This window comes from Patagioenas fasciata, chromosome 5 (genome assembly GCF_037038585.1).
Source record: "Patagioenas fasciata isolate bPatFas1 chromosome 5, bPatFas1.hap1, whole genome shotgun sequence".
In the NCBI taxonomy this organism is placed as follows: domain Eukaryota; kingdom Metazoa; phylum Chordata; class Aves; order Columbiformes; family Columbidae; genus Patagioenas; species Patagioenas fasciata.
In genome coordinates, this window is record NC_092524.1 from 65213910 (window position 1) to 65240408 (window position 26499).

A 26499-nucleotide genomic window follows, 5' to 3' on the forward strand; every position below is an offset into this window, starting at 1 on the left:
TACATAAAAATATGGGTGTATCACATCTATCTAACCGTACACAAACATTTTATCACAAAGCTGGTGTCATGATTTTAGGGGCAACCCTGTACTTTCCAAGCTTTTGAGACTGATGACACTGTGTGCAACAAAACTCTTCAAAGGAAAAAAAACAGAGTATCAAAAAGGTACCATTTTAGCAATAAAATATTAAAAATGGTCTACAAATTTAAGAGAATATTTGTTGAAGCTGTCTTTGGGTCCAGATTTCCATAAACTTAAAATTAGACCTCTGGGTTAATTTGCTAGACTGTTGTAGTCTTATCGGTAAAGGTAATAGCTGATTTTTAAAAAACCTTTGTATAACTCAGATTAAGGAAACTTTTCACTGACCTAAAAGCAAACCCCCCAAAATAGCATACATATGCATTTCTTAAAATCAGCACCTGTAAGACCAGTTTTGTTTTTAAGGAATTCAAGCAAATTATTTTTACATCCCTGTGTAACTTGGGCAGAATTTTGAGAGCAGCTCCCATCGAGACTGGCAGCACAAGCAGTCCCACACCAGGTTACTTGTGGCCCCAATTCAGCACCACAACTAAATACACATCTGCATACAAACCTGCGTTTCAGTGTAGCTGTAATTATCATAAGCAAATGGCTCCCAGTTGCAACAAATGGTCATCAGCTGAGTTATCACCGATAGTGAAGACAAGACGAATCTGAACCTCAAGGGCTGTGGGAAAGGAGGCAGGGAGAGAAGCAGTCATCACGTGTTTTGTATTAGCTACCACCTTCAAACTCGGTCCAGGAAAACTCTGAAATATTTGTTCTCCCAGACAAATCAAATCAACTTCAGCATTTTTATTTGCTGCAACATAACAGATGCTGCAAGAAGAAAAATCACTGGGCTGCTCAGGTCACTCTCAGTTTTAAAGCTTTGGCCTTAAAAGAGTGAAGTGAAAGAGTAATGATGTTTTTCCTCTGGCCCTGACTATAATGAGGGTTGAAATGTTTCCAATGCTTGTATTGTTGCAAAGTAAGATGGAGCTCAAACAGAAATATGAGATATCATTATTTTTCAAGCCTGACTCAGGGGCAACTTGAACTGTAACTACCTCCCAAGGTTAGCTGATGTTAGCCACTGGGAACCAAAAGTCCAGTTCCTAAACATCTGGATTTCCATCTCCCCATCTTTAAAACGGCAGTAACAGCACTTCCCTCCATCATGGGGAGAGTTACAGCTGGGCTGAGATTCACCCAGGTGGGGTAGCACAGCCAAAATACTGAGGCTAGGCACTAATGATGGCATAGATAATATATAGAATCATAGAATAGTTTGGGTTGGAAGGGACCTTCAAAGCTCATCCAGCGCCACCCCTGCCATGAGCAGGGCCATCTTCACCAGCTCAGGTTGCTCAGAGCCCCGTCCAGCCTGGCCTGGGATGTCTCCAGGGATGGTTCATCCACCACCTCTCTGGCCAACCCGTGCCAGGGTTTCACCATCCTCTCATAAAAAAATCTATTCCTCATACTTAGCCTGAATCTCCCTTCTTTTAGTTTAAAACCATCACCCCTTGTCCTATCACAACAGGCCCTGCTAAAAGTCTGTCCTCATCTTTCTTATTGGCCCCTTTTAAGTATGGAAAGGCCACAATAAGGTCTCCCTGGAGCCTTCTCTTCAGGATATTATTAAATTTACCCCTTACAGAGATGAGTTCTCATAATCAGCCTGGGTGCTCAGCCCCTCCATAAGCTGTTCTAATGCCCCCCACCTCTGGTTCACCAACATGGGGGGAGCATTCATAGGGCACAGCAATAGCACCCTGCCCCTTTGAAGAGGTCTTTTCCTTCCCACTTCAAGAACATTTGCCCAATTCTGTTCTTCTCCAGGCCACGTACAGAGAAGGGAAGGTTATTTATGAGCCTCTCTTCTTCACATCTCTCTTCCCTGCTCATTTTAGCTGAGTCAGGAGGACCATTCTGCACCAGTGGTGATGGAGCCAAGCCTGGTAGTGCCTTTTAAGAGCCATTTCTTAAGCAGATCTGTGGTGCTGCTCCTTTTGTTGTCTGTCTCCTGAACCCACCAGCACTGCTCTGCACCCTACAACATGTTCTTTCCTCCTGGGTTCACAGCGGGTGTCACCAACCCACCCAGTGGAGCTGACACAACTTTTCCAAGCAGCTACTTCTACCAGCAAATAGATCACACTCGCAAATCACTGCCTGGAAAGTCCGCATGGTATGTGGCTTAATTTTCTTTTCCATAATATGAAATCCAATCTGAAATGCACAGATTATTTTACTAATCTGTGTAAATCCTATTAATAGCACTTACATTGCTGCGCTCCCATTCACCTTCTAACAAATCTGTTTAGATTGGCTTGGTTTTCCCTCATCTCCTGCAAGATCTTCACACCTGGTTGCAGTCACATCTTCACAAAATATCTGGCCAGGAATGGAAACTTGCACTTTACAGTCATCTCTCATATTTTAATTCATGTCCCATGGTCCAACGTGTTCTGGATCAAAGCATTAGCACTGTAAATCACCACGGTGCCATCGAAGCTAAAGGGATTATACAAAGGGTCACAGAGCATCAGTGGGGAAGGGCAGAGCCCGTACTCTTCCTCTCCCCCAGCATAGCTGGCCTCTGCACCTGCTCCCTCTGCAACATGCCCCGTGCAGCTCCTATCGCAACTCCACCTGCCTTAAAACCAAGCCTAAACCCAGACAAAGGATCTACTTGCAATGAAGAGGTGATGGACGGTGTCTGGAGCCACTGGATATGTTCACACCAGCCCCACACTCATCGTCCGGTCACCTCTGGGTCGCAGGTGGCACACCTGGCACCAGGGCTTGCGACTATCAGGAAGAGCAGACTCATTGGTAGCTGTGTGGGCTACAGTCCCCCCAGCCAAAGCTTGGTGTGGCCTCTCAGAGAGAAGGCAACCTCAGTTCTGCTGTAGAATAGACCATTCTCTACCCAAAATGCCAATATTTATTTTTCCTATAGTGGACTTCAGTGGCTTCCTACACCTCAGTCACACCAAGAGGGGTCAGCACCAGGAACGGGAGAAGAGGAAAACAGGGCTCACATGCTTGGCTCTTACTTCCTAATCAAGCTGTGCATTAATTAGCTAATCCCTCTCTGTGCTGCTGTCCCCCTGCGCTCCATTTCATCACTGCCCTGGAGTCCTTGTAACCAAATGCCTTTTGGCACGGCTGCGGTGCGGCCTCAGCCCCTTCGTGCCGATCCATCCTCATGCGGCCAGGACCACGCTGTTCCACTGGGGTGAGGAGAAGTCCGTGCCCTTGGGTCAGGCTGGCATTTCCCAAAACCAGCCCTTGGGAAGGGCTCATTACTGCTGCCATCCCAGCCTCCCCTGACTTCCAGTACTTGCTATCGCATCCCACCCCATGTGCTGGGATGCAGGAGGAAAAGATCCTGTACAGTAGCTGTACCCCCATGAAATTCCTTTCAGGTGAGGGAGGAAAAAAAAAGTACTTTAAAGCACTAAAAGGAAGAGATTTGAATTAAAACTTAATTTAAAGTTAATCTGCATTAGAACAGACCCACTCCTCCCTGCCAAGGGATCCACGCTCCTTGCCCGGGTCTGTCGGCTGCCCAATCCCGACCATCCTCCTCTCTCCTCATCCTAGGGTTAAGCAAGGCTCTCAAGTGCTTTCACTAAGCTCAAAAAAAGGCCTGGCCTGCAGTGCTGAGCCAGTTCCAGCACGGTCCCGACTACGTTTCCAATGGTTTTTCTACCAGAGGGTTTAACACATGACTAGCATAAAGGATTTGTGACTCTTTCCTTCCCTGTAGCTGAACTGCATCTACTTCCCCACCAAAACTATATGGATTTTCTCTGATCACTGTAGAAACTTTTCAAGGTTAGTACAGCTCCACTTTCTCCTAGTTTCTCCCAAAATGGTTTTAATTCTTTAATTACCTGGTTAATTCCTGCTGCTTTGCATGAATGTTAGCTCAGGAATTGTTTGTAGCTCCTCAGTGTTGTGGAAGAAATGTTTTAAAAGCATTACCTGCGCTTAAGAAATCCTCCCCAAATTTGCTTTTACAAGGGGTTCTTACTTGTTACCTGTGTTAAAGCTTGCCTATGAAGCAGCTGTTTGCTTTTAGGCCTTTAATCTCTTTGTAAAGGTGTCTGTTGTGAAATATTAAAATGCCACAGAGAAAAAAAAAAAAGGTAAGCCAAAAAAAGAGGAATTTTTAGAGAGAGCCAACCAGCCAAATACAATATGTGGCCAGACAGAATCAGAAGTGCTGGCTGCAGTACAAACCCGAGAGATATCAGACAAACCGCCCCAGCCACAGCGGTAATGGTTCAGCAGTAAAAGGAGTGTAGAAAACAAAATGGGGGGCAGACCCCCCCTTTCTCCCTCTGCCTTCCCCCTGAAAGACTGAGATGGTTAACACTGCCGGTGCATGTAAATAGCCCACTTCTGGAATGGTAAATTGGCACTCGCTGGCCAGGAAGTTCTGCCTTTGGTGTCATGCCTGCCTGACCCTGTGCAGGCAAACCTCATCAACTGTGGTGCTTCAATCCCAAGGGCTGGAGCAAGGAAACACCCCACCTCAGCCTTTTCAAATACGCACTGAGCTCCTTTGTAAAATCAGTGTGATTTTTATCGCCCGTCCCCTGCGCATCACATGCTGATGGCTGGAGACCTTGCTCCTACGTCCAGCTTGTGCACGCTCCCAGCCAGCTTGTCCATCCTGCGCACATTTTGTTCTTGCCCTTAAATAGCTCTTTCCTCTCGGACTTGTTCATAGCAGACAATCACATTCCCCTCTCTTGCCTCTGTCTTTTCTGGGCTACCTAATAAAGCTCTGCCAGAGGCTGGCTTGCAAAAAGTCCCCTGTCCCAACATCAAAACCTGTATCACATCCCACCATGAGCTGAGATGTATCAGACCCTTGGTTTTGTGCAGCCTGCTGCCCGAGCTCATCAACCACCTTGTTCTCCCTCTTCCTTGCAGTTCTTGAACAAGCTCGCAGGAGAGCTCAGCTCACCATCTGCCAGGAGGGTATGGTCCAAAGGTGAACTTACCTCACAGCAACTCTTCAAACCCTGCCCAAGGAGCTCAGCAGCTCCAGCTGCTCGTGGTGGTGTCAGGGCTTAGTGTCCCTGCTTGTTCCCAGGCTGGAGACTGCTGCCTTGCTGTGGTCCTGGCAGAAGAAGCAGTGTGCCCTCTCCATGGTCATCACAGATTATATCCTAATCTACTACTATACTCTGCAATAGCTGCTGGTTTCAGCTACTCCATCAGCTTACAAATGCAATTGCTAGACTCTGTTCTCATGACTTTGCTATGGGGAACAAAGAGCTTTTGAAAGGATAAGATGTACAGGCAAGAACAGTCACCTCTGAAACCTCATTAATGCTAGTAGTGGGATTAAAAGCCTAGATCACAGGATCACAGAATGGTTGGGGTTGGAAGAGACCTCTAGAGATCATCTAGTCCAACCCACCTGCTAACGCAGGTTCACCTAGAGGAGTCTGCACAGGAACAAAGAGTTTTCCAGCCTAACTTGTCCCAGCATTTGGCTTCAGATATTCACTGTTCAATTTCTACTACAAATTCTGGCGTTGGTTCCTGCAATTTGCTGTAGCAGCTCAGGCTTCCACCCAGTACTTGCCATGGAAGTCCCGTGGTGCTTCATGGCCCAGGGACACAGCTTCTGGGAGGTGAAGGTGTGTCAGGGAATATCAGCATCGCCCGATGCAGGTGTGCCCTGGGCCTAGTGATGGACAGTTGCCTTCACACCAGCCCTGCAAAACCCTTTTTCACCTACCTGGAGTATCAGCTTTCTATCATGGAACAGCCTCTATCTCCAACACCGTGCTGCACAGGACCATGTCTTCAGGGGAACCTCCATGTGTCACAGTGAGAAAACTCTCTTTCAAATGAATTTTAAGAGAAGAATTTAAAATTGGCTCCTGTTTAAAGGACTGCAAGTCCAGGCCCTTCGTAACTCCCTGTCCAAAAACACAATTAAGCTGACAACACACCCCTCAAACACAACCTGCAGCTCCAGCGGTGCTGCTGAGGTCTGTGTGCCTGGAAAGAAGTTACCGAGGTGCCAGCAGCTGCAGTGACCAGCACAGGGGTGATTTGGAAAGTGATCGTGTACAAAAACAATTTTAAAAACCCAAATCTTCCATGCCGTTCTCTTGGTCAGCTGAACAGCTTCTCCATTAAGCCATCTCTTGCATTTAGTAATAAAGATAAGTTTCTACTACCATGACCTTACCTCAAGTGGGCCCACAGGTGTGCTTTGGGAGTAACTGGAACTGCCGAAAAGCTCCCAGAATTGAAGGGGCTTCACTTGGTGTGAAAAGAACTGAAGAAAATAGGAAGGGAGAAAAATGTAGCTGCTGTATTAGACACTGTGATCTGATCCACTCAAGACACAAAGGATATTAAGTTAAACGGAACTGAAACTCAAATTTAGTGAAACCGAGAGACAGCGAACCTCTGTGCAATTAACCTACAGGATCCACCACAACAAAATATCACAGAGGTGAAGAGCTTGTCACAGAAAGTTTGGAAATACATACATACATGTATAAATATACACACCTACACACATGTGCACCTATATATGCATATACTTACAGTCTCTCAGGGCTGGAAAGGACTTGACAACACCACTCGGTCTTTTCCTCAGCTCCAAGACAGGATCAAATACACGTTGGTATTTTCTGACAGATGTTTGTCTAGACCTGTTTTTTAACAGAGAATCTCCCACCTCCCCAGGCAATTTATTCCAGTGCTTCCTTGTCTTCTTCAGCTTTATCCACACACGCACACGTGTATTTATCTCAGAAGGTGAGCGGAGCAGTCTCTGATGACTTGCACATCAAAAGGTTTGTTAACTCATTTCTCACGGCAAGATCTTTATTGCGGATGATGTATGAGCCTGAAAGATCCCAACCTGACCTGAGGTAACAGGGGGACCTGCAGATGGAGTAAGTGGAGCAAGTGGGAAAGGAGGGGGAAATTAATTCCTTTCCTCATTAACCCATCAGATTTGGTCTTAGTTAACCTTAAGCAGGCAAAGGAGGGGATGAGGAACGAGGCTGCGCAGCTGGAATATGCAAATGGGAAGATGGAGAGTAGCACTTTTCCAGCCCACCCTGAGTATCTATTACCTCCACTTTCGGACTGACAATGCACCAAATGTTTCATTGCCTGAGGCCTTACAAAGCCAACCGGCTTTTTTAGCTGAAAGCACTAATGTAGAAAGGCAATTGGGAATTAATTATTTAATGTGGTTCCCATTGGTAGAAAGCTTCTGCCCCTCCTGCGTCTCAGCTACCATTATACATATGTTGCTTTCTTCAGACTAAAGTGATTAGACAGCAGTGGAAAATTATGGCTAAATCCCATTCCCATTTGCAATGAACTCCATTTAAATCAACAGATTTGCACTCAATAACTAAGAGCACAGTTTATATGAAAACATCATCTGTGACAAAAAAATGTAGGCAGATCTCATCGCCTCCATTTCTAAAAAAAAAAAAGCCGACTCATCATTCTACTCCCAACCCCTCTCTTTAAAAATTAAAATCCACACAGGTAGCCCTATTAGTAGGAGATTGGAACAATTCTCTTTGACGTGGTCATTAGGATGCCTGGCTGGAGCAGGCAGAAAGATGCACCCTGAATCCGCACTGCATGTTGGTTCAGCTCCAGCTTCTCAGGGATTCTCCAGATAAGCATCTATTTCATTTAGAGCTTTTCGAGTGATGACCTTTGTAGATGCAAATGTCCTTTTGAAGATCTCTCTGCAACAGCTGCATGCCAGAAACACACATCCAAGTTACTCTAAGAGCTAAAGAATCGGGCCGCATATATTTAAAAAATAAAGTTTTCAAAATAAGATTCTGCAGCAGGGCTGAGAAGGGGCATGAACTTCACTGTCAGCTACCATATGTGGGAAAATGGTAACCCGGAGGTTTTTAAACTGAGATTGGACATGGCACTTAGTGCCATGATCTGGTCAATGGACTGGAGTTGGACCAAGGGTTGGACTTGATGATCTCTGAGGTCTTTTCCAACCCAGTTGATTCTGCGATTCTGTGATTCTTCCCCATAGCCACCACCTCTGTATTAATTCTGGATGAAGCCATGACAAGATCCTACTGAAAATCAACATAGTGTATTACACCAGGAATAAATTTGATGTAATGTGTCATATATTTCCAAACACAAAATAGATTTAGTTTGCTTTTTTTTTTTGGCTCTTCAGATGAAAGAAATACGACTGTACAGATGTGCTTTTCTAAGACCCAGTGACATAAAACCTGAAATACGCCAACAAGACTCAGGAGCAAGAAGTTTTAATCACCATGGAAACACGACACTTTTGAAAGTCTATGAAATTATATACCCAGGTCTGAAAAGGGTAAATTTATCCGTCTGGGCAGATCTGCTGATAAACTAAGACAACTCATTTTCTCCTGGAAAGCTGTGTTATATGTTATTTGAAAAAATAATCAGTGGTTAGATATAGATTTATGCTGGGAAGAGAAAGGAAAAAACAAAAGTGCTGGGAGAGGTGTTCTGTAAAAGAAAAGGAAGTGCAACATGAAAGTATTCCCTTCGTTTAAGTGATTCCCTGTGAATTTGGGAGGCAGAAGATGGGCTGAGCACCTCCCAGGGCCAGACAGAGCGAGGCTGGCGACGCTGGAGGCATATGGAGACCCACCCAGGGAGCAGACAGAGCGGGGACCCCCAGACCTCGGCTTACGCAAGGTGACCTTTCCCCCCTCTAAAATTTCAAAGCTGGCGTTGCCGGCACTGAACAGACTGTGTGCCATATGTAACATGACCTCAGCTCCACTCTGCCAAGCCACTGATGGCATCACTAATGAGAGGTGAAAGGTCTCTTCCTTGCAGCTAGCTCAGAAACCCACTGAGGCAGCGGGTGCAGGATGGGCCCCCCGACCCCTCATCCCCACAGGCACCACCCACTGCCCCACCGCAGGGCCTGGCCACCCTTTCCAAATCACCCATGCACCCATCCAAGGGGCTGGTGGCGCCTCTTCCCTTGGCCCAGCTGCACCCGGCATGGTCACTTGGCAATGAAAATATTTGTTTGGTGCTCAAATGCAAAGCATGGAGGCAAATAGAGCCCTGGATGCAAATCCTGTTCCCGGTCCCTGCTGCCACCCTACCAACCTCGGGTTTGGGAGTGGATTATGTCTTTTGTATTGCCCCGGTGAGGAGATGGACTTGGGCTTGAAGATGTCGCAAAGGGAGGGAGGACAATATACCCCGAAAAGTACCAGGTTTGTGCCCCATATTGCACTGCAGCCCTGTGGATTAGGGCGTGGGGGCCGCTCGGGCCACGCTGGTCACCCCCAAAGGGCCCTGCCTGGGCTTGGAAGTGCTGGCAGGAGCAGTGAGCGGAAGCCTGGCAGCCCCCTTTCAAATTGGCGTACTTTTTTTTCTGACTTTTTTTCCTCAAAATTTGGATTAAAACCGTTGCAATGTCTTGCAGAAAAAATCAACCACCACACACTTTTTGTTTGGTTGGTTGTTTTTTGGTTTGTTTTTTTTTTTTTTTTTTTTGGCAAAAATAGGTGGTTTGGGGTTTTTTTGCAGGTTTCACAGTGTCCTGCACCCCACATGCCCCAGTCATCACCCAAGGAAGGGATGGAGAGGACCTGCTCACACGCCACTCCTGAGCACCTGGGATACGCGTCGGTAAAGCCCATGTGCTCGGGGATGGGTGTCACTGGTGTGTGTGGGTATGGAGACATGGGTGGGTCTGTGCACGCAGGGCCATGGGAGCCTTGTGTGCGCACACATCGCGGAGGGGTTCACACGGGTGGATGTTGGAATGTCAGCACACGGCGGGGGGCACACTGATGGGTGAGCACACCTTGGCGGTGAGTGCACACGGGTGGGGTGTACGGGGGGTGGCTGGGTGCACCCCGGAGTGCGTGCACACGGGTGGGCGTAGCAAAGTGTGCATGGTGCGGATGCAGGCGGGGGCTGCAGCGCCACTGCCCCGGGGGCCCCGACTCCTCCTCCCGCCCCGAAGTGCCCCTTTCCACTCCCCCCGCCGCGGCTCCCAGCTGCGAGCAGCGCTCAGGCTTCCGCGGGCGATCCCTCCGCGCCTGCGCTTTGTCCCACGCGGGGCTCCGCGGTTCCCCGCGGCCGCCTCCCGCCGTGCCGGCAGCATCACCCCCACGCCGCGGGGCTCCCGGGGCGGGACCGGGCTCCGCCGGCCGAGCTGGAGCCGCCACCGCGGGGAGAGGACGGCCTTGGTTTGTTTCGGTTTGGGGGATGACTCATTTACGGCATATGTGGCACTGCTGAGGTACAGGGAGGACTCACACTCACATACGCAGATTTATCCCACCCGCGGCCGTGCTCCTGGCCCCCCACGCAGGGCCAAACGCCACGGGAGAAGGGGCTGTCTTTAATCCTCTCTGAGGATTAACTTTTACATCGCATCCCGGCCGAAGCAATTAAATTATTCGTTTCAAAATACTTAATCCGCCTCCCACCCCTTTTCCTCCGGAAGACCCTCGTTTCACAGGAGCGCGAACGAATCTGCCCACGCGTGCTGGGTTGCGCTGGGGTATATTGGGCTGCCGGCAGGAGGGGGGCAGCAGGGGCGTGTTTTTCTCCCGTGGACGAGCCGCACCCCGGGGGAACCTCCCACCGGTGCGGGGAAGCTTCTGCTCTGGGGAAGGAGCGATCGATTCCGCGGCCGCTCAGCGCCCAGTGTGGCCGCAGCCTAATTCGAGCTGCATTATCTTATTAAAAAACAAAACAAAACAAAACAGAAATTGCAATTGTAATTGTCTCGGGTTACGGCAAATGCCATTATGTTGAGAAACGGGAGGAAAACAATGCCGCGAAAATGCGAATCGCCTTGCTTAATAACGCGCTGCTGCTGCACGGTCCCTGCGCGCCCGCGGAAGACTCTCAGCCCCCGGATGCGTGGGGGAGCGGGTCCCCCGGCGGTGCTGGGGGATTTGGGGAAGTGTGAGCGGCTGGGGAGGTGGAGGGGTCCCCCTTTGCGTGATGGGTGGGAGCTGCACACTCCGGAGGTGCGTGGGTGCCTGGGGGTCGTGTCACGCACATGGACAGGAACACGCAGGGAGGATGCAGCGCAGCTGGAAAGCAAGCCGGCAGGCTTCTATGCAGAAAAGGAGTTAAACCCCGCCGTTGTCCTTTGATTTAGGAAACGGCTCATCCAATTCAGTTCCAGATTATTCAGGGGCAGACTGCCTCGCTCGCTCCCTCTCTCCCCACATCAGCCCAAACATCTTGAAGTAATCAGCAGCTGAGAACGGAGACGTCCCCCTGGCATCTCAGGTTAAAGAAGGAGGTCCAGGAAAATGTGGTAGAGCCATTACAAGAAACCTGAGATGCATTCATCAGAGACTCCAATTGCCATCGCATTAGGATTGATTAGAGACCAGCAGTACCGTAATGACCCGGAAAGAGGGGCATACGGGGATTATTAATATCAGACTTCAAAAAAAAAAAAAAAAAGAGGAGAAAAAGAAGGAAGGAGGAGGGAAAATTTTTAAAAAAACAAAAGCGCATCGCGGGACTGCTGCTCGTACGCAGACTTACCTGAGAAGCATAGGCACCGATGATAATTTTTCTAACCTCACAGAACAGGGAAGAAAAAGCAAACAAACATGAAAAAAAAAAATGACCACCTCTAGACCCCCTGAAATCGCCCGCTCCCAGCGCGGCTCCCTCCAAACCCCCCAACGCCGCGGCCCCGGGGCAGAGGCGGCTCGGGGGGACCGGCCCGCGGCCCAGTTCACCCACTCGGACCAGAGGAACATGGTCCTCCGGCCGGCGACAGCAAGGACAATTTCAGGAGACTCCAAAGAGGAGAAAAGGAGACCTCGCTGGCTCGTCTCCTTCTCAGTTCCCTGCGCCTAAACAAATCAGCCCCTCCTGGTCTCGGTTTAAATGTAGCTCACTGGATAATTAACTCCATCTTTCCAGCCCTGCTTTAACTGTTTATTTAGTGTCACCCCGTATTACCATCACTAGCACTTTCCTCTGAACAGGAGGAGCTGGAGGGTTTCACCTCCCAAAAGGAAATTCTTCGTAGCTTAAAAGAATCAGCATCCAGGAGGTACATTAGCGAGCAGGAAAGGGGGGAGGATAAGGAAGGGGGGGTCCCACGCTAAAAACAAGAGAAAATAAGAATGTGGGGGGACAGGGACAGAAAGACGTATCGGTCCTCGCAGAGAAAAAGCCAACGCGTGATCACCTCTAATCCTTTGAAAAATGTCCCGGTAAGTGCGCAAAGAAAGAGCCCTTTGTGCCCTGGGGATCGCCCCCGCCACCCCGCCGGGGCCACGCTGGGAAGGCCTTAACCTACCCCCCCGGGAAGGCCTTATCCTGCCCCCCCGGCCCGGCCCGACCCGGCCCTCCTCCGGCAGCCCCGGCCCGGCCTGACCCCGCTCGGAGCGAGGGGACCCTCGCTGCCAGGTACCCCCGGGTGGGACCCTAGCAGGGACCCGGCCCCCACCCCGCGGACACTGGTTTTGTTTTTACAGGTGTCTGGAGGGCAATTTACTAACAAGTAATTAAAGGTTGCACCAGTTTGCAAGCGCGTCGGGCCAAAGGCTCCCTGCAAGACAAGAGGGGATGCATATGGAGAGGGATCTGTCCTTCCTCATTAAAAAATAGAATAATAAAGGCAGGGAGGGAAGAGAGGGAGAGAAAGAAAATACAAATCCTTTATTGTTTAGAAACAAGCCGGGGAAGCTGGCTGTCTCCCCTGCGCCTCGCATTCGGCAGGGAAGGTAGCGCGGATCCGGTATCACGTTGCAGATCTTCACTCGAGATAACGAAATGCGATCTATTTTTCAGAACAGCAAGTGGATGGGAAAGGAATCCTCTACAACACAAACCTCATTGACTTAATGGGTCGGTTTTGGATTTCGCCTTCGAAAGGTTCGGAAAGCGGCAGCGTTGTGTTACTGGCCCGCCGGCTCCCAGCCTCCAACCCCGGTTATCATCACGCCGAGACGAGGCACCGAAAAAAATGCCGCCGATTTTATTTTGTCGCGCTATTTGTTTCCCTCACAGCCTCACACTTAAAGAAAAAAATATTAAATTTATTTTCGGTTGGAGAAGAGGTTTATTTCTAAGGTCGGGGGGGAAAAGGAAGTCGTGTTCGCTTTTTCTTTTTTACTTTGTTTTGTTTTTTTGGCGAAATCGAGGAAAACCGGCAGAGCGTTGCGTGGGATCCATCTTCATCCCCGCTATGCGCTGGATAACGCTGCATCGAATAAATAAGCGAATAAATGAATATCCAGCACAAACGGAGGTGGTCGTTGCCCCGGCAAATGGGGCAAGGCGCGGAGGCCCCCGCGGCCGCGCACCGGCCCCCTCGGCCGCCGCCTCCTCACCGCGGGCGCGGAGCTGCCAGGCCCCGGCGGCGGAGGGAAAGCCGGCGTGGGGGGGCAAACGGGGTGGAAACGGGGTGACCCGTCCGGGCTACTCCTTCTCGGCCGAAAAACCGACGAGCGAGGAGCGACCGGCGGCAGCTCCGCCGCTGTGTTGTTATTGAGTTATTTGTATCTGACTTTTTTTTCCTTTTTAAATTTTTCTTTTAGAGCGACACGAAACCACCTCTTTTTTTTTTGGAGGGGGGGACGGGGAGGGCTGTTTTTAAGAGGCTAGATGGGGTGGTTTGGGAATTCATTTACCTCTTTTCGTGGTTTAAAGTGAAAGGTTTCCAATTTTTAGGAAAACCAACCCCGGGCAATAATTAACATTGATGCTGACCAGTTCTCGTCTGCAGCGTTTAACTCCCAGGTAGAGCCCAGCGAGTCCGTCCCCTCCTTCTGTGAAAGCTGGTGACACAGAAGAATAAAGTCCCGCTCGGAAATCGCGGGGAAGCCTTCGGATCAGCCCTCGCCCGTCCCTGTCAGCTCTGTCGCCGGCCGTGTCGGGATAATTTGCCTATTCCCAGCAAGAGCGGTGTTTGTTTTGCTCGGCCTTTTGAAGGAAAAGGAAAAAAAAAAAAAAAAGACAACTGTGAGGACAAGAGAAAACTGCGCTTGTTAAAATGCAAAGGAGCTTTGCTTTTCTCTCCTCCTCATCCTGAAGACATAAGCCCTCAGGTCCGTGTTTTTCCCGGACTGAGCACCTTATTAGACAGAAAAAAACCCCCACCAACATTAAAAATAAACAGCAATAAAAAGGAGGGATGGGGAGCCCGTCTCCCAGCTGGGCAGGACACTGCTGCTCCAGGACGTGGCCGCGGGCGGCTGCGAGCCCATGCGTTATAATTCTGCGCACTTGCTCCAGACTTTAGGGTATTAGTTGATTTTAGAGCCGGGTTTAAGGCTCCGTTCCGGTCCCCACACAGCTGCCTTGTCAATAAGGATCTGCTCCAAGCAGACATTCCTTCTGGGAGGACATTGCAGCTCTTTAAGACTTCATCTGCAACATCATAACTACTAAAATAAAATGGCAAGGGAAAATTACCAGACACATGGTCATGGGATACAGAAGCGCCCTGACTCCAGCGCACATAGTAAAGTCACTGTACAGACTGGGTGGCAGGGGCTTATTTTAAACCGCCCCGAGACGCGAAGTACATGGGAGAGGAGAAAAAAAAATCTAGGATTAGGAAAATATCGGGACTGGCCTTTCCCATATCGTATCGCGACGAGCGGAGCGGGCAGAGGCTGCGGACAGGGAGCGGGCAGCGGGAGCGCCGCCGGCCCCGGTTGGAGCCCTCCTCAGCCTCGGCCACAAACGGGCAGCTCTTAGCTTTAAGCATTTAAAGTCAAATAAATCCGAATGTCTTTAGAGAAGACAAACAGGTTTTAAAGAGCCTCGCGATGGTTATTAGCACCCGCGGAGAGAACTCATTCGTGAATCAAAAGCGTTCAGGAGTGTGCTTAAAATACTGGTTTCGACTTATCTAATCAAAGATAAATACAGTCATAAAGACACCTTCTTCCCGCCGCTCCCCTGCCCTTATCTCACCGTATTGTCCTCATCTCCCAACCCGTCCCGGCTACTGACAATGGATTATCTTTGCTTAGGGAGCCTAATTGTTTTCTAATTTTTTAAAATAATTGCTTTTCAGCGAGGTGTGCAAATGACGATTAGGGTAATTGAAGCGCCGCCGGTCGGTGCAGTTTCTCTGCCCGCCACCCGTACGGCTGCCGCGGGGGCTCCGTGGGGCTGCCCCTGACCCACCGCGGGGACCCCCCGGGACCTCCCCGCGCCCAAGCGGCGCAGACTAGGAGGCAGGGGACGCACATGGGGAAGGAAGAGGGGGCGCAGGGGTACCGCGTATGATTCAGCTATTCACTAAAGCATTATTTATTCATCCCCAGCATTAAGGTAATTAAATACGGGCTGCCTTGGCATGGGGACAGCGGGCGGGGGGGGGGACACAAGTAGTTTGTGGAGAGAAAAAAAGAAGAGTGGAAGAAAGATGAAGTCCGCAGGGAGCGGCTTCCCCAGGGATGCGCCCGAGGGGTGTGGGGCGGCGGGGTTTCCCACCCGCCCGCAGCCGCCACCGGGGCCGGGACCGCACCCGCGCAGAGGCGGCGGCGGGAAGCGCAGCCTCGGCGGCCGAGGTCGGGGCCGGATCCCCGTCGCCAGGCTCCGCCCGCCCGTGTCGAGGCTCTGCCCGCCGGGCCGGGCTGGGCTGGGCTGGGCCGGGCTGGGCTGGGCTGGGCTGGGCTGGGCTGGGCCGGGCCGGGCCGGGCCCGCCGCGGTGGGGGCCGAGCCGCGGGCGCCCAATCAGCGCGGCGCGGGGGCTCGGGCACTTTAAGCGCGGCAGCGGCGGAGCGGGGACAAAGTCCCCCCGGCGCCGCGACCAGCATCCCCGCTCGACCGCCCCCGGCTGCCACCGCGCCTCCCCGCTCTGGGGCCGCGATCGGGACCAGGACTGGGACTGGACCCGGCGGGCGGCTTCCCCCCGCCCCTCCGCCGCTGCGCTCCCGCGGGGTACCCACCGCCTTCTCCTCCTCCTCCTGCCGCCTCCGCGCCCGGCCATGTCGATGCTGCCGTCGTTTGGCTTCACGCAGGAGCAGGTCGCCTGCGTCTGCGAGGTGCTTCAGCAAGGGGGGAACCTGGAGAGGTTGGGCCGGTTCCTCTGGTCGCTGCCGGCCTGCGATCACCTGCACAAGAACGAGAGCGTCCTGAAGGCCAAGGCGGTGGTGGCCTTCCACCGCGGGAACTTCCGCGAGCTCTACAAGATCCTGGAGAGCCACCAGTTCTCCCCCCACAACCATCCCAAGCTGCAGCAGCTCTGGCTGAAGGCTCACTACGTGGAAGCCGAAAAACTGCGGGGCAGACCATTGGGCGCCGTCGGCAAATACCGCGTCCGCCGAAAATTCCCTTTGCCCCGAACCATCTGGGACGGCGAGGAAACCAGTTATTGCTTCAAGGAGAAATCACGGGGCGTGCTGCGGGAATGGTACGCACACAACCCCTACCCGTCCCCCCGGGAGAAGCGGGAACTGGCCGAAGCCACTGGTCTCACCACCACCCAAGTCAGCAACTGGTTCAAGAACAGGAGGCAGCGGGACCGAGCGGCAGAGGCGAAGGAAAGGTACCTGCCACCCACCTCCCTCTATTCTCCCCGTACCCCGTTTTGCCCCCGTGAGGGGAGCGACCGGGAACCTCGGGAGAGCGGCGAGCATTCGGCGGCGGATGGGACGGGAGCGACGAAATATCTCGCTCCCTCCGGTTTTTTTTCTCTTTTAAATTTCCTGAAACACTTTCGTTTCTCTCCCCTCCGGGGAAACCCGAGTGGGTTTTCCATCTCAGACCCACCGGATCCCGTTCCCCGCTGCCCGACCCCAACTGCCCGGGGGGTACAGCAAGCCCCTTACCTGCCTCTCCAGGCCGCTCCGCCGCCTTTGTTTGCTGCCTCCCACCCCGAGTAAACTGGGAACGATGCGGCCCCGGAGCCGCCGGGGAAGCGGTCGGGATGCCGGGTCGATTATTGCCTGGGATCGGGCGGAGTAGTTCCGAAGCCCAGAGGAGAGATGCAGCCCCGGGTTGGACAGGGGAGGAACCGGAGGGAAACCGGGATCGGGACGCGCTGGCCGGGCCGAGCCGCCGCCCCGTACCGAGGCCACCCCGGGCGGCGCCGCCCGGGGTGGCCTCGGTACGGGGCGGCGGCTCGGCCCGGCGACGCTGACAACCACCAAGAGCATCGTCCCTGCTTTTTATCTCCTCCAGCAACCTCCCCACCGAGCCTCCTAGAGAATATTCTGCACCCTGCTCGTCCTCGGGCCGTACTTTCATTTTTACCTAAAAAAAATTAAAGTTCACCCCCCCCCCAATTCCCCGGTGCTCCCACTTTTCCTCCTCACCGAAATTATCGGGCGATGCGGTGGACACCTATTTATAGGAGGGTGAAAAGAAATAGGGACGATCCGTTATGAAAATATTAGATGCCTTTCTGCTCCCACGATGAAGTAAAACGCAAAGGATTAACGGGGGGCATTAGCACAGCGCCCATCCCCGGCGTCTCCCTCCCGCCGTAACAAGCCCGTTGGGTTTTCTTGCTTTTCTGCAGGGAGAACACAGAAAACAACAACGCGGCCAACAACAAACCGAACCAACTCTCGCCTCTGGATGGGAGCAAACCCCTGATGTCCAGCTCCGAGGAAGAATTTTCTCCTCCCCAAAGCCCGGATCAGAACTCGGTCCTGCTCTTGCAGGGAAACCTGAACCACACCAGGAGCTCCGGCTACTCCCTGAGTGGCTTAGCCGCATCCCAAACCCCTCACAGCCTCCAAGGCCACCAGCTCCAGGACTCGCTGCTGGGACCCCTCACGTCCAGCCTGGTGGATCTGGGATCCTAAAGGCCTGCGGCGGGCGGCTAGAGGAACGGGAGAGGAGGTTTCGCTCGGGGACAGAGGCTCTGGGTTGTACATAGAGGACAGCACCCGTTTTTACAGCTCACCCGCTGATTCTTGACGGGACTCTCGGCTTTTTTCACACAACCCCACATCGGCTCCTGGTCCAGTTCCCCTAAGCGTCTCCCACTATCATCTTTTTGTTTTGTTTTTGTTTATTTTTTTTTTTCAAGTAGCCAAACGCAGCGAGCGGCAGAAACCCTCAGCCCTTCGAGTTCAAACGATCTGGTCCCAGCGGGAATTACAAAAAAAATCCCCAAACCTAGATGGATCCGATTCCACCCAAATAAATCCCAGCCCCGCAGGAGCGGTGGGGCAGGGGTGGCCGGGCAAATCGCGGCTCCTCCCGCCCTGGTCCCCGCAGGGCCGGCGAGGAGCTGGGACGGAGGCAAAGGGAGCAAACGTCTGTACCGAGCCCTGTGGCGGAGCGGGAGGAGGGAGGGGAAGTTACGTTTACATTTTTCATATTTAGCCTTACCAGAAAGTTTTCGATGTAGTTTAAATTAAAAAAAGAAAATGGAAAAAAAAAAAGGCAAAAGCTGCAGTATTAGAGTTTTAACAAGTGCCTACGTCTTAGCGCGGCCGGGCGAGGCGGGCAGCGAGCGAGCTCCCGTGGGCCCGCGCCCCCCCCCGCTTCCTTCTCCTCGGTGGTGAAATGCATCGATGTGGCTAAAAATTAGAGTAAGAATAATATTAATAAAAGTCTCCTGTTTTCTCCTGAACGAGTATTACTCAGGCTGCCCCGCCGGCTCCGCGCTGCCTTCTCCCGTCTGTCCCCGCTCGTCGTCTTCCTCCTTCGGCTTGCAGAGAGCCCGCGGACGACGCTGTCTGTCTCGAGTATTTGTTACCAAAAATCGCATGTGCTTTCAGGTTTATTTTCTATTGTACCTAACCAGTCTAAATTAAAACAACGCTGATGATGGAACATCCAGGCTGCGCTTTTCTTTGCAGGGGCGAGCCTGTGCCCCTCTGCCCACCCTTAACCCCGTGCCAACGGAGGCGCTTCGGGGTTGCAGGGGGAGCCGGTACCTTCGTAACCGAGGAAGGAAGGGGACAGGGGACCCGCCGGAGCGGAATGCGTGGGGTTGCCCCTTGGGAGCCGGCGCCTGGCCGGGAGGGAGTTGCTCGTCCCCGCCGCTGTTGGGGCCTCGCTGCGGCCAGGCCGGTGGTGTCGGTCCCCCCTGTTAGCGTTTTGCATCGTTAAGTGCGTGTTTATTTAAGTCGCTGCAGTGTTTATTCTCGGGGTCTTGGGCCATGGAGAAATGTCACCCTCTGCAGGAAGGTCTTGCCCGGCCGGAGCGCTCCGAGTCCAGCCCGCTCGCTCCCCAACGGCGCCCGCCGTCCCCGGCACCCGGACACGCTCCGCAGTCCCCGGCAGACCCTTCACCCACGTCGGGACGCGGCGGCGCATCCGTCCTGCCCCTCGTCCTCCTCGGCTCCGGCTACGGGGGCGCCCGGGCTGCGGAGGCGGTTTCATTGCCCTCCGGCCTGGCACCGGTCGCCCCATCGGAGCGCCCAGCCCAGATCCCGCCGGGCTTCCTGTGCCCCCGACTCTTGCGGGAGGGCATGACCGGGGCAGTGGGGGACCGCCCCCCGCCCGGGCAGGACCCGAAGCGGTTCCGTGGGAGCAGCGTGGAGGGCGCAAATCCCGCGCGGATGGGCGCGCAGCTGCGTGTCTGCGGGCATCCACGACCGCGGACGGAGACGGAGCAAAACCCGACTTGGAGTGAGAGCACCGTGTATCCTCACCCAGAGACCCTCATGGCCTTTCCCGAGGGACTCATCCAGCCCCGACGTGATCCTTCACGGAACAGCGCAGCCCCCTCCAGCCTTCGGGCAGAAAGGAGGGAACCGCCAGGGAAACGAGGCAGATTTTTAGGGTGAGGAGCTCTGCACCCCTAGGATGGATAAGCTCCAGCTCCTTTGTTTTTCCAAGCCACGGGCTCGATGAAGAGGAAGGATAAATATTGTCCTGGGGTCCAGCCCTGCGTGGCAGAAAAACCAAGCAGGGACGCGCAAACCAGGCGTTATTTTCAAAGCAAACAGCGCAGAGACGCTTCCTGCGCGCAGGCTGCACCAGAGCTGACCTTCTAGGGGCCGGAGGGATAGCTGCCAGAGGGTACCCCCCTCGGCCAAACCCCATCTCCCCAGCGTGGACCTGCGGGTCGGGGCCACTGTCAGGCCCGACCGCTGTGCGGCGAGACCGCGCAGGAGCGCGTAGCTCCGCGTAGGGCTGCGCACGTTGCGCCCCGCCGATCGCCCCATCCGCAGAGCCCACGCCCCGACCTTCCATTTCCCTAACAGGGAAAGGGACAAGGTTACCAACGAGGTGGCGAGGAGGGATGGGAAATACTGAGGGTCCTACCCCCCAGCTGGGGAAGGGGCTGGCGGGCAGGTAGGACCAGGGCGGCCCTGGAGATTAGACAGGCACAGGTTGCTGAGCTCTCCTCGATGAGGCTTGACCTCACAGCAAGCTTTCCACAGCAAAGGCCGCCTGTGGGGGCAGCCCGGGGCTGTTTCTCACCTCGCTCTGCTTTGTATTTCCACCGTCAGGAAGGAGTTAATTCGCCCCCACCCCTTGCTCCTGCTCACCCCCCAGGACAGACTTCACACTGTGTCCAGGTCAGCCAAAAAATGGGAGGAAATGGAGAACAGCGGAATGATTAATTCTACCTGCTTTTCCCATGAGTGATCACCTGCTTTCGGGGTCATGAATAGCAGGTAGCTCTCTCCGTCTCCAGCTCTGAGAGGCTCATTTGTTTGGTGACAGCTGAGTGACAAGACCTGAAATCCGAGCCCTCAACTTTGCCTGATGTGTGGATAAAACCCTGGATGTTCCCTCAAACATTTCAGGAAATGAAAGTTGTAACGCGATCCCTTGTGCGCCCACATCTCCCCCAGCAACACACAAAAGCTCAAAGGAACCTTCTCCGATTAAATTCAGCCTGGAGAGGATGGAAGGAAAATGGAGAGCAGGCTGAGAAAGCTGGAACTGGCAGGCTTTTCTTCAGCACTTATTGGAAATGTCTGTCCAAAGTGGGGATTTAGAAAGGTCACCTCTACTGCAAGCACCTTTTCCTCCGGCAGAATCAGATGGGGCAGCTGCTTCTCCCCAGCCTATCTCCGCCTTGGGGGCAGCCCGGAGAGAGAGGGTTACACTTAGATTCCCTCAGCAGGAAATTCAGTGCATAAAAACAAACGCCCAAGGATAAAGCCAGCCCCGCTCCTCTCTCCTCATTTCATTTCCCGGGGCACGCTGCGCCAGCGTTGTCCCGTGCAGGAGCTGCATGCCTGCTCTACCCCTGCCCCACTGCCATCCCCTGCTCAGCTCCCCTTCCCCGCCAGCCCACAGCCCCACAGAGGGGCAGGTACAGCCCTGCTCTTGGTCCCCACAACCCTGGGCCACGTGCTGGGAAATCCTCCACAGAGACTGACAGTGAGAAGCAGATGCTCTTTCAGCCAATGGATTTAAATGCAACATTTCCAGGCCTGGCTCCCTAAAGCTTGTGCATCCTTATTTGCAATGCCAGAGGCCTGGAGCAGTGCTGTGGTTAGGAGACCTTTGTGTTCTGTGTCTTTGCAAACTAGGCCTGCTCAGCCAGACATTGGAGCTTCATTTTGAGCACACAGGTTTGGAAATGTTGACAGCTGGAACTAGGCAGGGTGTGTGGTACAGGCAGGATTGGGCCAAGGCATCTGGGCTGCCTCCCTCTTGGGTAGATGGTTTTATCGAGCTGCCTGTCACTAAAGTGCCAGCAGCTGCTTGCACTGTTATCCGGCCTGAAGATAAAATACTATTTAACAATTGCTTAACTATTATGGGAGTCCTTCAGCCTCTGCAGACCTGTGAAGAAAGCAGCACACATCCTGAGATGGTTCTTCACATCTTTGTTTGTCCCTGTTTTTCTGTGCAGAGCAGATCACGGACGCTGCATGGGCACAGGTGGAAACCTTGTTGTCTGCCCACGCAGTACGCTATTGGTGATTTCACATCTGAGGAAGAGATGACTATGGAGTGATGTTGCTGGGGGCTACATCTCTGTATACACTGCCTTCAGAGGCAGGTGTTTTCACCTGCCCATACACGTGGATCTTGTTAGCAGCAGAAAAAGCAGTGAAGGTGCAGCCAGCACAGTGCTTGGCCAACCTGGCTGCGGCAACCCAGCTTCAAGGGTGGACTGTGCTATTCCTGCTGGGTCTGAAACCATCAGATTTTCTGAGAGCACCAGGTGATGTGTGGGGAGAGCAGAGGTGGCAGAGGCCAGACCTGCAGGAACTTTGGTTCAGCTCAAACATATACAAAGCAACATGAGACACCGTCTCCTTTCCCAACTGGACGTGGACACAATTTTAAATATGGAAACAGAGGGAAATTTGCTTTATTCTTCAGGCAAAGAGAGCAAATTACCAGGCCCTCAGAGATTATCTGTGCTCACCTCAACAGCAGCTGGATGCAGGCTGGAAGGAGAGCTCCAGGCTGAACCCCCAGCCATGTCCCTACCACCCCGCCTTTCCTTCCAGCTGGGCTTGTCACCAAGTGCAAGGAACATTTCCTCTCTCCCTGGGGTCTCTAGCATTTGTTCTCACCTCCCCAAATTTTAAATAGAGGCTGAACTTTCTCCGAAGCACATAATGCCAATCCTAATCATGAGGTTAAAGAAACAGATTTACTTCAATTACAATTTCCTGTTTTCACTTGTCCAATACAACCAGAAAAAGCCTCCATAGGCAGAGTGGCTCCTTCCCATCTCTGCCTCAGCTTCTCATCCCCAGCCTACTTTTGTGGGGATCAGGGTGGTTTTGATATGGTGCTGTACCTCCTCAGACTTCCATGGCTCTCAGCCATGATAGGAAGGGTCTAGAAAATCCTCACGCCTGCTTCTCAGGATGGAAGGAAGGGGAAAAAAGCTTTTTCTGACTTAAGGATGGAAAAACTTTTCAGGTAATAGTTGGAGTGTTTATCAGCCCTGTTTTACAGGAGGGGAAACTGAGAGCCAGGGGGACAACAGACCTGCTGAAGGTCAGAGCAAGGGCAGATGATGGAGGGGAAGGCGGCTGCCCTGTGCTGGCGGCTGGTGCTCCGCACACCCACTCTGCCTCCCTTTATAGTCCCCATAATAAGTCATCACGACTTATCATTATGTAATACAATATTCTTACTAATACAAGACAAAACCAATTGACTAAAGAACAATGCCAAATGAGGCTTGTGGCTAACACTCCCTGAAGAAATTGTCTCTTTTCTAGAATTGAAAACAAAACCCCAAGCAGATTAGAAACAATTGAAAAATGAAATCACATCTGCAAACCATCACAGCGCTTCTCCTGAGCCCCAAAGGATGCCTGTCCCCCCCGCCCAGCTCCTGCTGCCTGGAACGGGGTGGTGGGTATCACAGGGACCCTCAGGACTGCTCGTGCACGCTCGGGAGGGATTTTGCGGCAGCGCCAGTGCTGTGGACAGGCACGGCCTCAGCATGTGCTTCATGCAACAGAATGGCCGAGTCACGCTACAACAAATCAGAGATGTAATTATGGAATTAAGACTTTCATGTGCCTAACCTCCCAGAGCTGGAGTGGTGGAAGCGGGGAGAGAAAGAGTGCAGGAGGGAGGGAGCACCAGCTTAAAAACTGTTGTTCCCTTCCCGGGAGCCCTTCAGGGCTGGGCAGAGGTACTGGCATGAAGAAACCACAAAACTTGCCCAAGTCCTTGGCCACAGGCTGCCTGTTTCCCCATAGCCTGAGGTTGCCTTCTGCTCTGCCTGTGTTGCTCCTCTGTGGGAGAAGAACCAAAGCGAGCAGGAGCTGGGAACAGTGTGGGGGCTCAGCAGCCATCGGCTTCAGGGGACAATTGTGTCCCCCGGCATGGTTGTTTCCAGCCCTGTCGGCACACAGGGCTGTTGGTGGTTTGTGCCATGTGCCCTTTTCAGCGGAGATGAGGTGGGGATACCTTGGCCTGCTCCGTGCTGCCCTGGGTGCTTGACAGCTGTTGGGTGCACGGAGGGGAAAGCACGTGGTGGTTTTATACTGCTGGGACAGCTCAGGAGGGGACAAACATCACTGCTGCCCCTGTTGGAGGGGGATGTGCTGAGGGTTGAGCCAGAAGGAATCTCTGTTGGCAGAAGCACCCCTCCAGCCAACATCCCCAAAGGGCCAGGAGGTGCTGGACAGGGAGTTGGGATTATTTCTTGGAGGGAAGAGTGCAGGCATAGGACATGAGGATGATGGAGCCGTGCTGTCCCTGGGAGACGTGGTACCTAATGAAGTGAACAGACATACTTAGTGCAACATGTTGGTCGAGAAGCTGATGCCACCCTGGGCTGTACCAGCTCCATCTACCGCCTTTGTGTGCAGGAGCTGTTTCCAAGGCCTCCAGGTCCAAAGGGGAATTTGGATGAGGTTCAAAGAGCCCCCAGGAGGGCAAAGGCAAAGCAAGGCATGGGGAGGGAGAGCTGCAGGAGACGTGCTCGGAGATCCCCACCTCCACTCTTCCTCTGAGCTCTGCACCAGGCAGGGCTGGGCTGCAGGAGACATTCAGCAAAGGGACTTTGGGGCTCTGCTGCTGGCCCACTTGGCTGCCACCAGCCAGAGGGGTCTTGGTACCAGTGTAGTGGGTGACAGCGGTGTGGCCAAAGCCTGTGACAGAAGATGTGAGTAGGATCAGCAGCTGCTTATCCTCACTACCCCACTCTGTCCTGAACCCTCTCATGACCTAATTCAAGCCTAAAAGGAGGATATGTTTTAGCAGGGAGGAGAATCAACCCTTTACAAAGCCTGTGATGATTTTCTGACAGATGTTCAGCAGGCTTGATCTGGACCCGTGGCACACTAGATGTCCAACCATCTCATCAAAGTGGTCCGTCTGGTTAACGGATGTGTCAAATTTGGTAATCTCTCCTAGAAAAGCAATGATTTTCTGTTATCTGAAGGCACCAGTACAAGGTATATGTCTAAAAATTCTTTAAACCAGGAGGAGAAGAGGCAAAAGCAGAGCTGGCACCTGAAAGCGATGGATAGGACCGAGACATAAGGTTTTCCCACAGTGAGGGTAATTTGACATCTAGGGAGTTCAATGAGCCCCTGAATGCTCCCACGCCACTGCAGGGTCCACTTCAAACCTAAAATACATTCCAAAATAAACACTTTGACTTGCACGGTGACTTTTTTCACCAGGGACATCCCAGAGTACTGGCATGGAGGTCTCATGGGTGCATTCAGTCCCTGCCACCCCATCCCCTTGTGTGGCACACAAAGGGACTGCTCTGAGAGAGGAGCAGAGCATGGCACAGGATGGGACCCCTGTGTCAGTGCCAGCTGCAACACATGCTGTCCTCGGATGCCCGAGTCTCTGAGCTTTCCCTCCCTGATGCTCGTCTGGGTGACGTTTTGGGGGTTTTGTGTCACGCAGGATGCCACTCTGTCCTCATCCCCCTCTTCTGCCAGGGTTACGTAGCCAGAGCTATTTGCTGATGGCCTCCGCGGAAACTGTATATCCTGCCTTTGCAATCGGAGACAAGGTGCCCACGCAGTTGCCAGGTCTGAAAGAGGAGCTGGCAGGAGGGGAAGAGGCCAAAACGGGTGTGCTGAAGGAGGAAGGAATCACATCCATCCCAAATCGGGGCCCATCCCATCCTCACCCAGAGAAGAACCATAGTGGAATGGGGAAAAAAAAAACCTATTTGCAAGAAATCTCTCAAGGCAACATGCAAGCGGCCAAGGGTTGAAGCTGAATTTAAATTGAACCTCCTGCCCAGTGATCCATGAGGAAGGCTCGGCTGCTCAAACAATGAGGAGGGGAAGAAAGCTGAAATGATGGTCGCCAGGAGAACCTGAAACCCGCAGTGGGGAAAACAAATAAATACAGTGAGCGGAGCCTTCCCCATCCCAGCTGAGGCAATCTGTGCTTGTGCAACCCTATCCCAAGGCTCCCTATCTCTGTGTACAATCTGGGCTGATAAGATTGTTCTCTGCTGAAAATCAAAACCGCAGGGATTCCAGGCGGCTCAGCCGGAGTCAGATTGTCCACCTGAACACCGGGGCACTTTCATGTGGAAAAATAATCGCAGGGTTATTTTGATGAAATAAGGAGAGAGAGGTTCTTGGTTGGTTTGGAGGAGAGTGCTGCCCTGGTGCTGGATGGGTGCAGCATGGGAGGGATGCCAGAAAAGGGCGCCATCCCAAGGGTGAGATGTCCCCATGGGGTGAAGATTGCTGCCTGAAGCCCAGCTGTAGAAAAGCAATGGGATCCTGGCCAAAGCTGACTGTGTTTTAGTGAAAACTTCTTTTAGGGACCAGGGACTTGCGATTGGGAGCTCTGGTGCAATAAGCCCACAAACACGAATCGCGTGAGTGATGGTGGAATCAGCCATCGTCAGCGAGACATAGGCCACTTTTAACATCATTTGGGTGAAACAGCATATGGTTAATATCTACACTGAATGGGAAACAGAATCCATAAACACATCATATATGTATACATGTATATATAAAGATAAATACACTTGATAGAGCCACTCTAAGGAGCAGCTGACCTGATAAGCCATTCCCATGAGCAAGATGTGCAGCATTGGATTTGTGTTTGTAGTAATAAAACAGA

The 26499-nt window shown here is 52.6% G+C and overlaps 1 protein-coding gene across 1 annotated transcript; it reads left to right on the forward strand.

Moving 5' to 3' along the window:
- Positions 1-15795: 15795 nt before the first annotated feature.
- SIX1 (SIX homeobox 1) lies at positions 15796-18831 on the forward strand. Its single transcript, XM_065839167.2, has 2 exons — positions 15796-16588; positions 17564-18831. The coding sequence occupies exons 1-2, from the start codon at positions 16029-16031 to the stop codon at positions 17850-17852; spliced, it is 849 nt and encodes a 282-aa protein (XP_065695239.1). The 5' UTR covers positions 15796-16028; the 3' UTR covers positions 17853-18831.
- The last annotated feature ends 7668 nt before the right edge of the window (positions 18832-26499 follow it).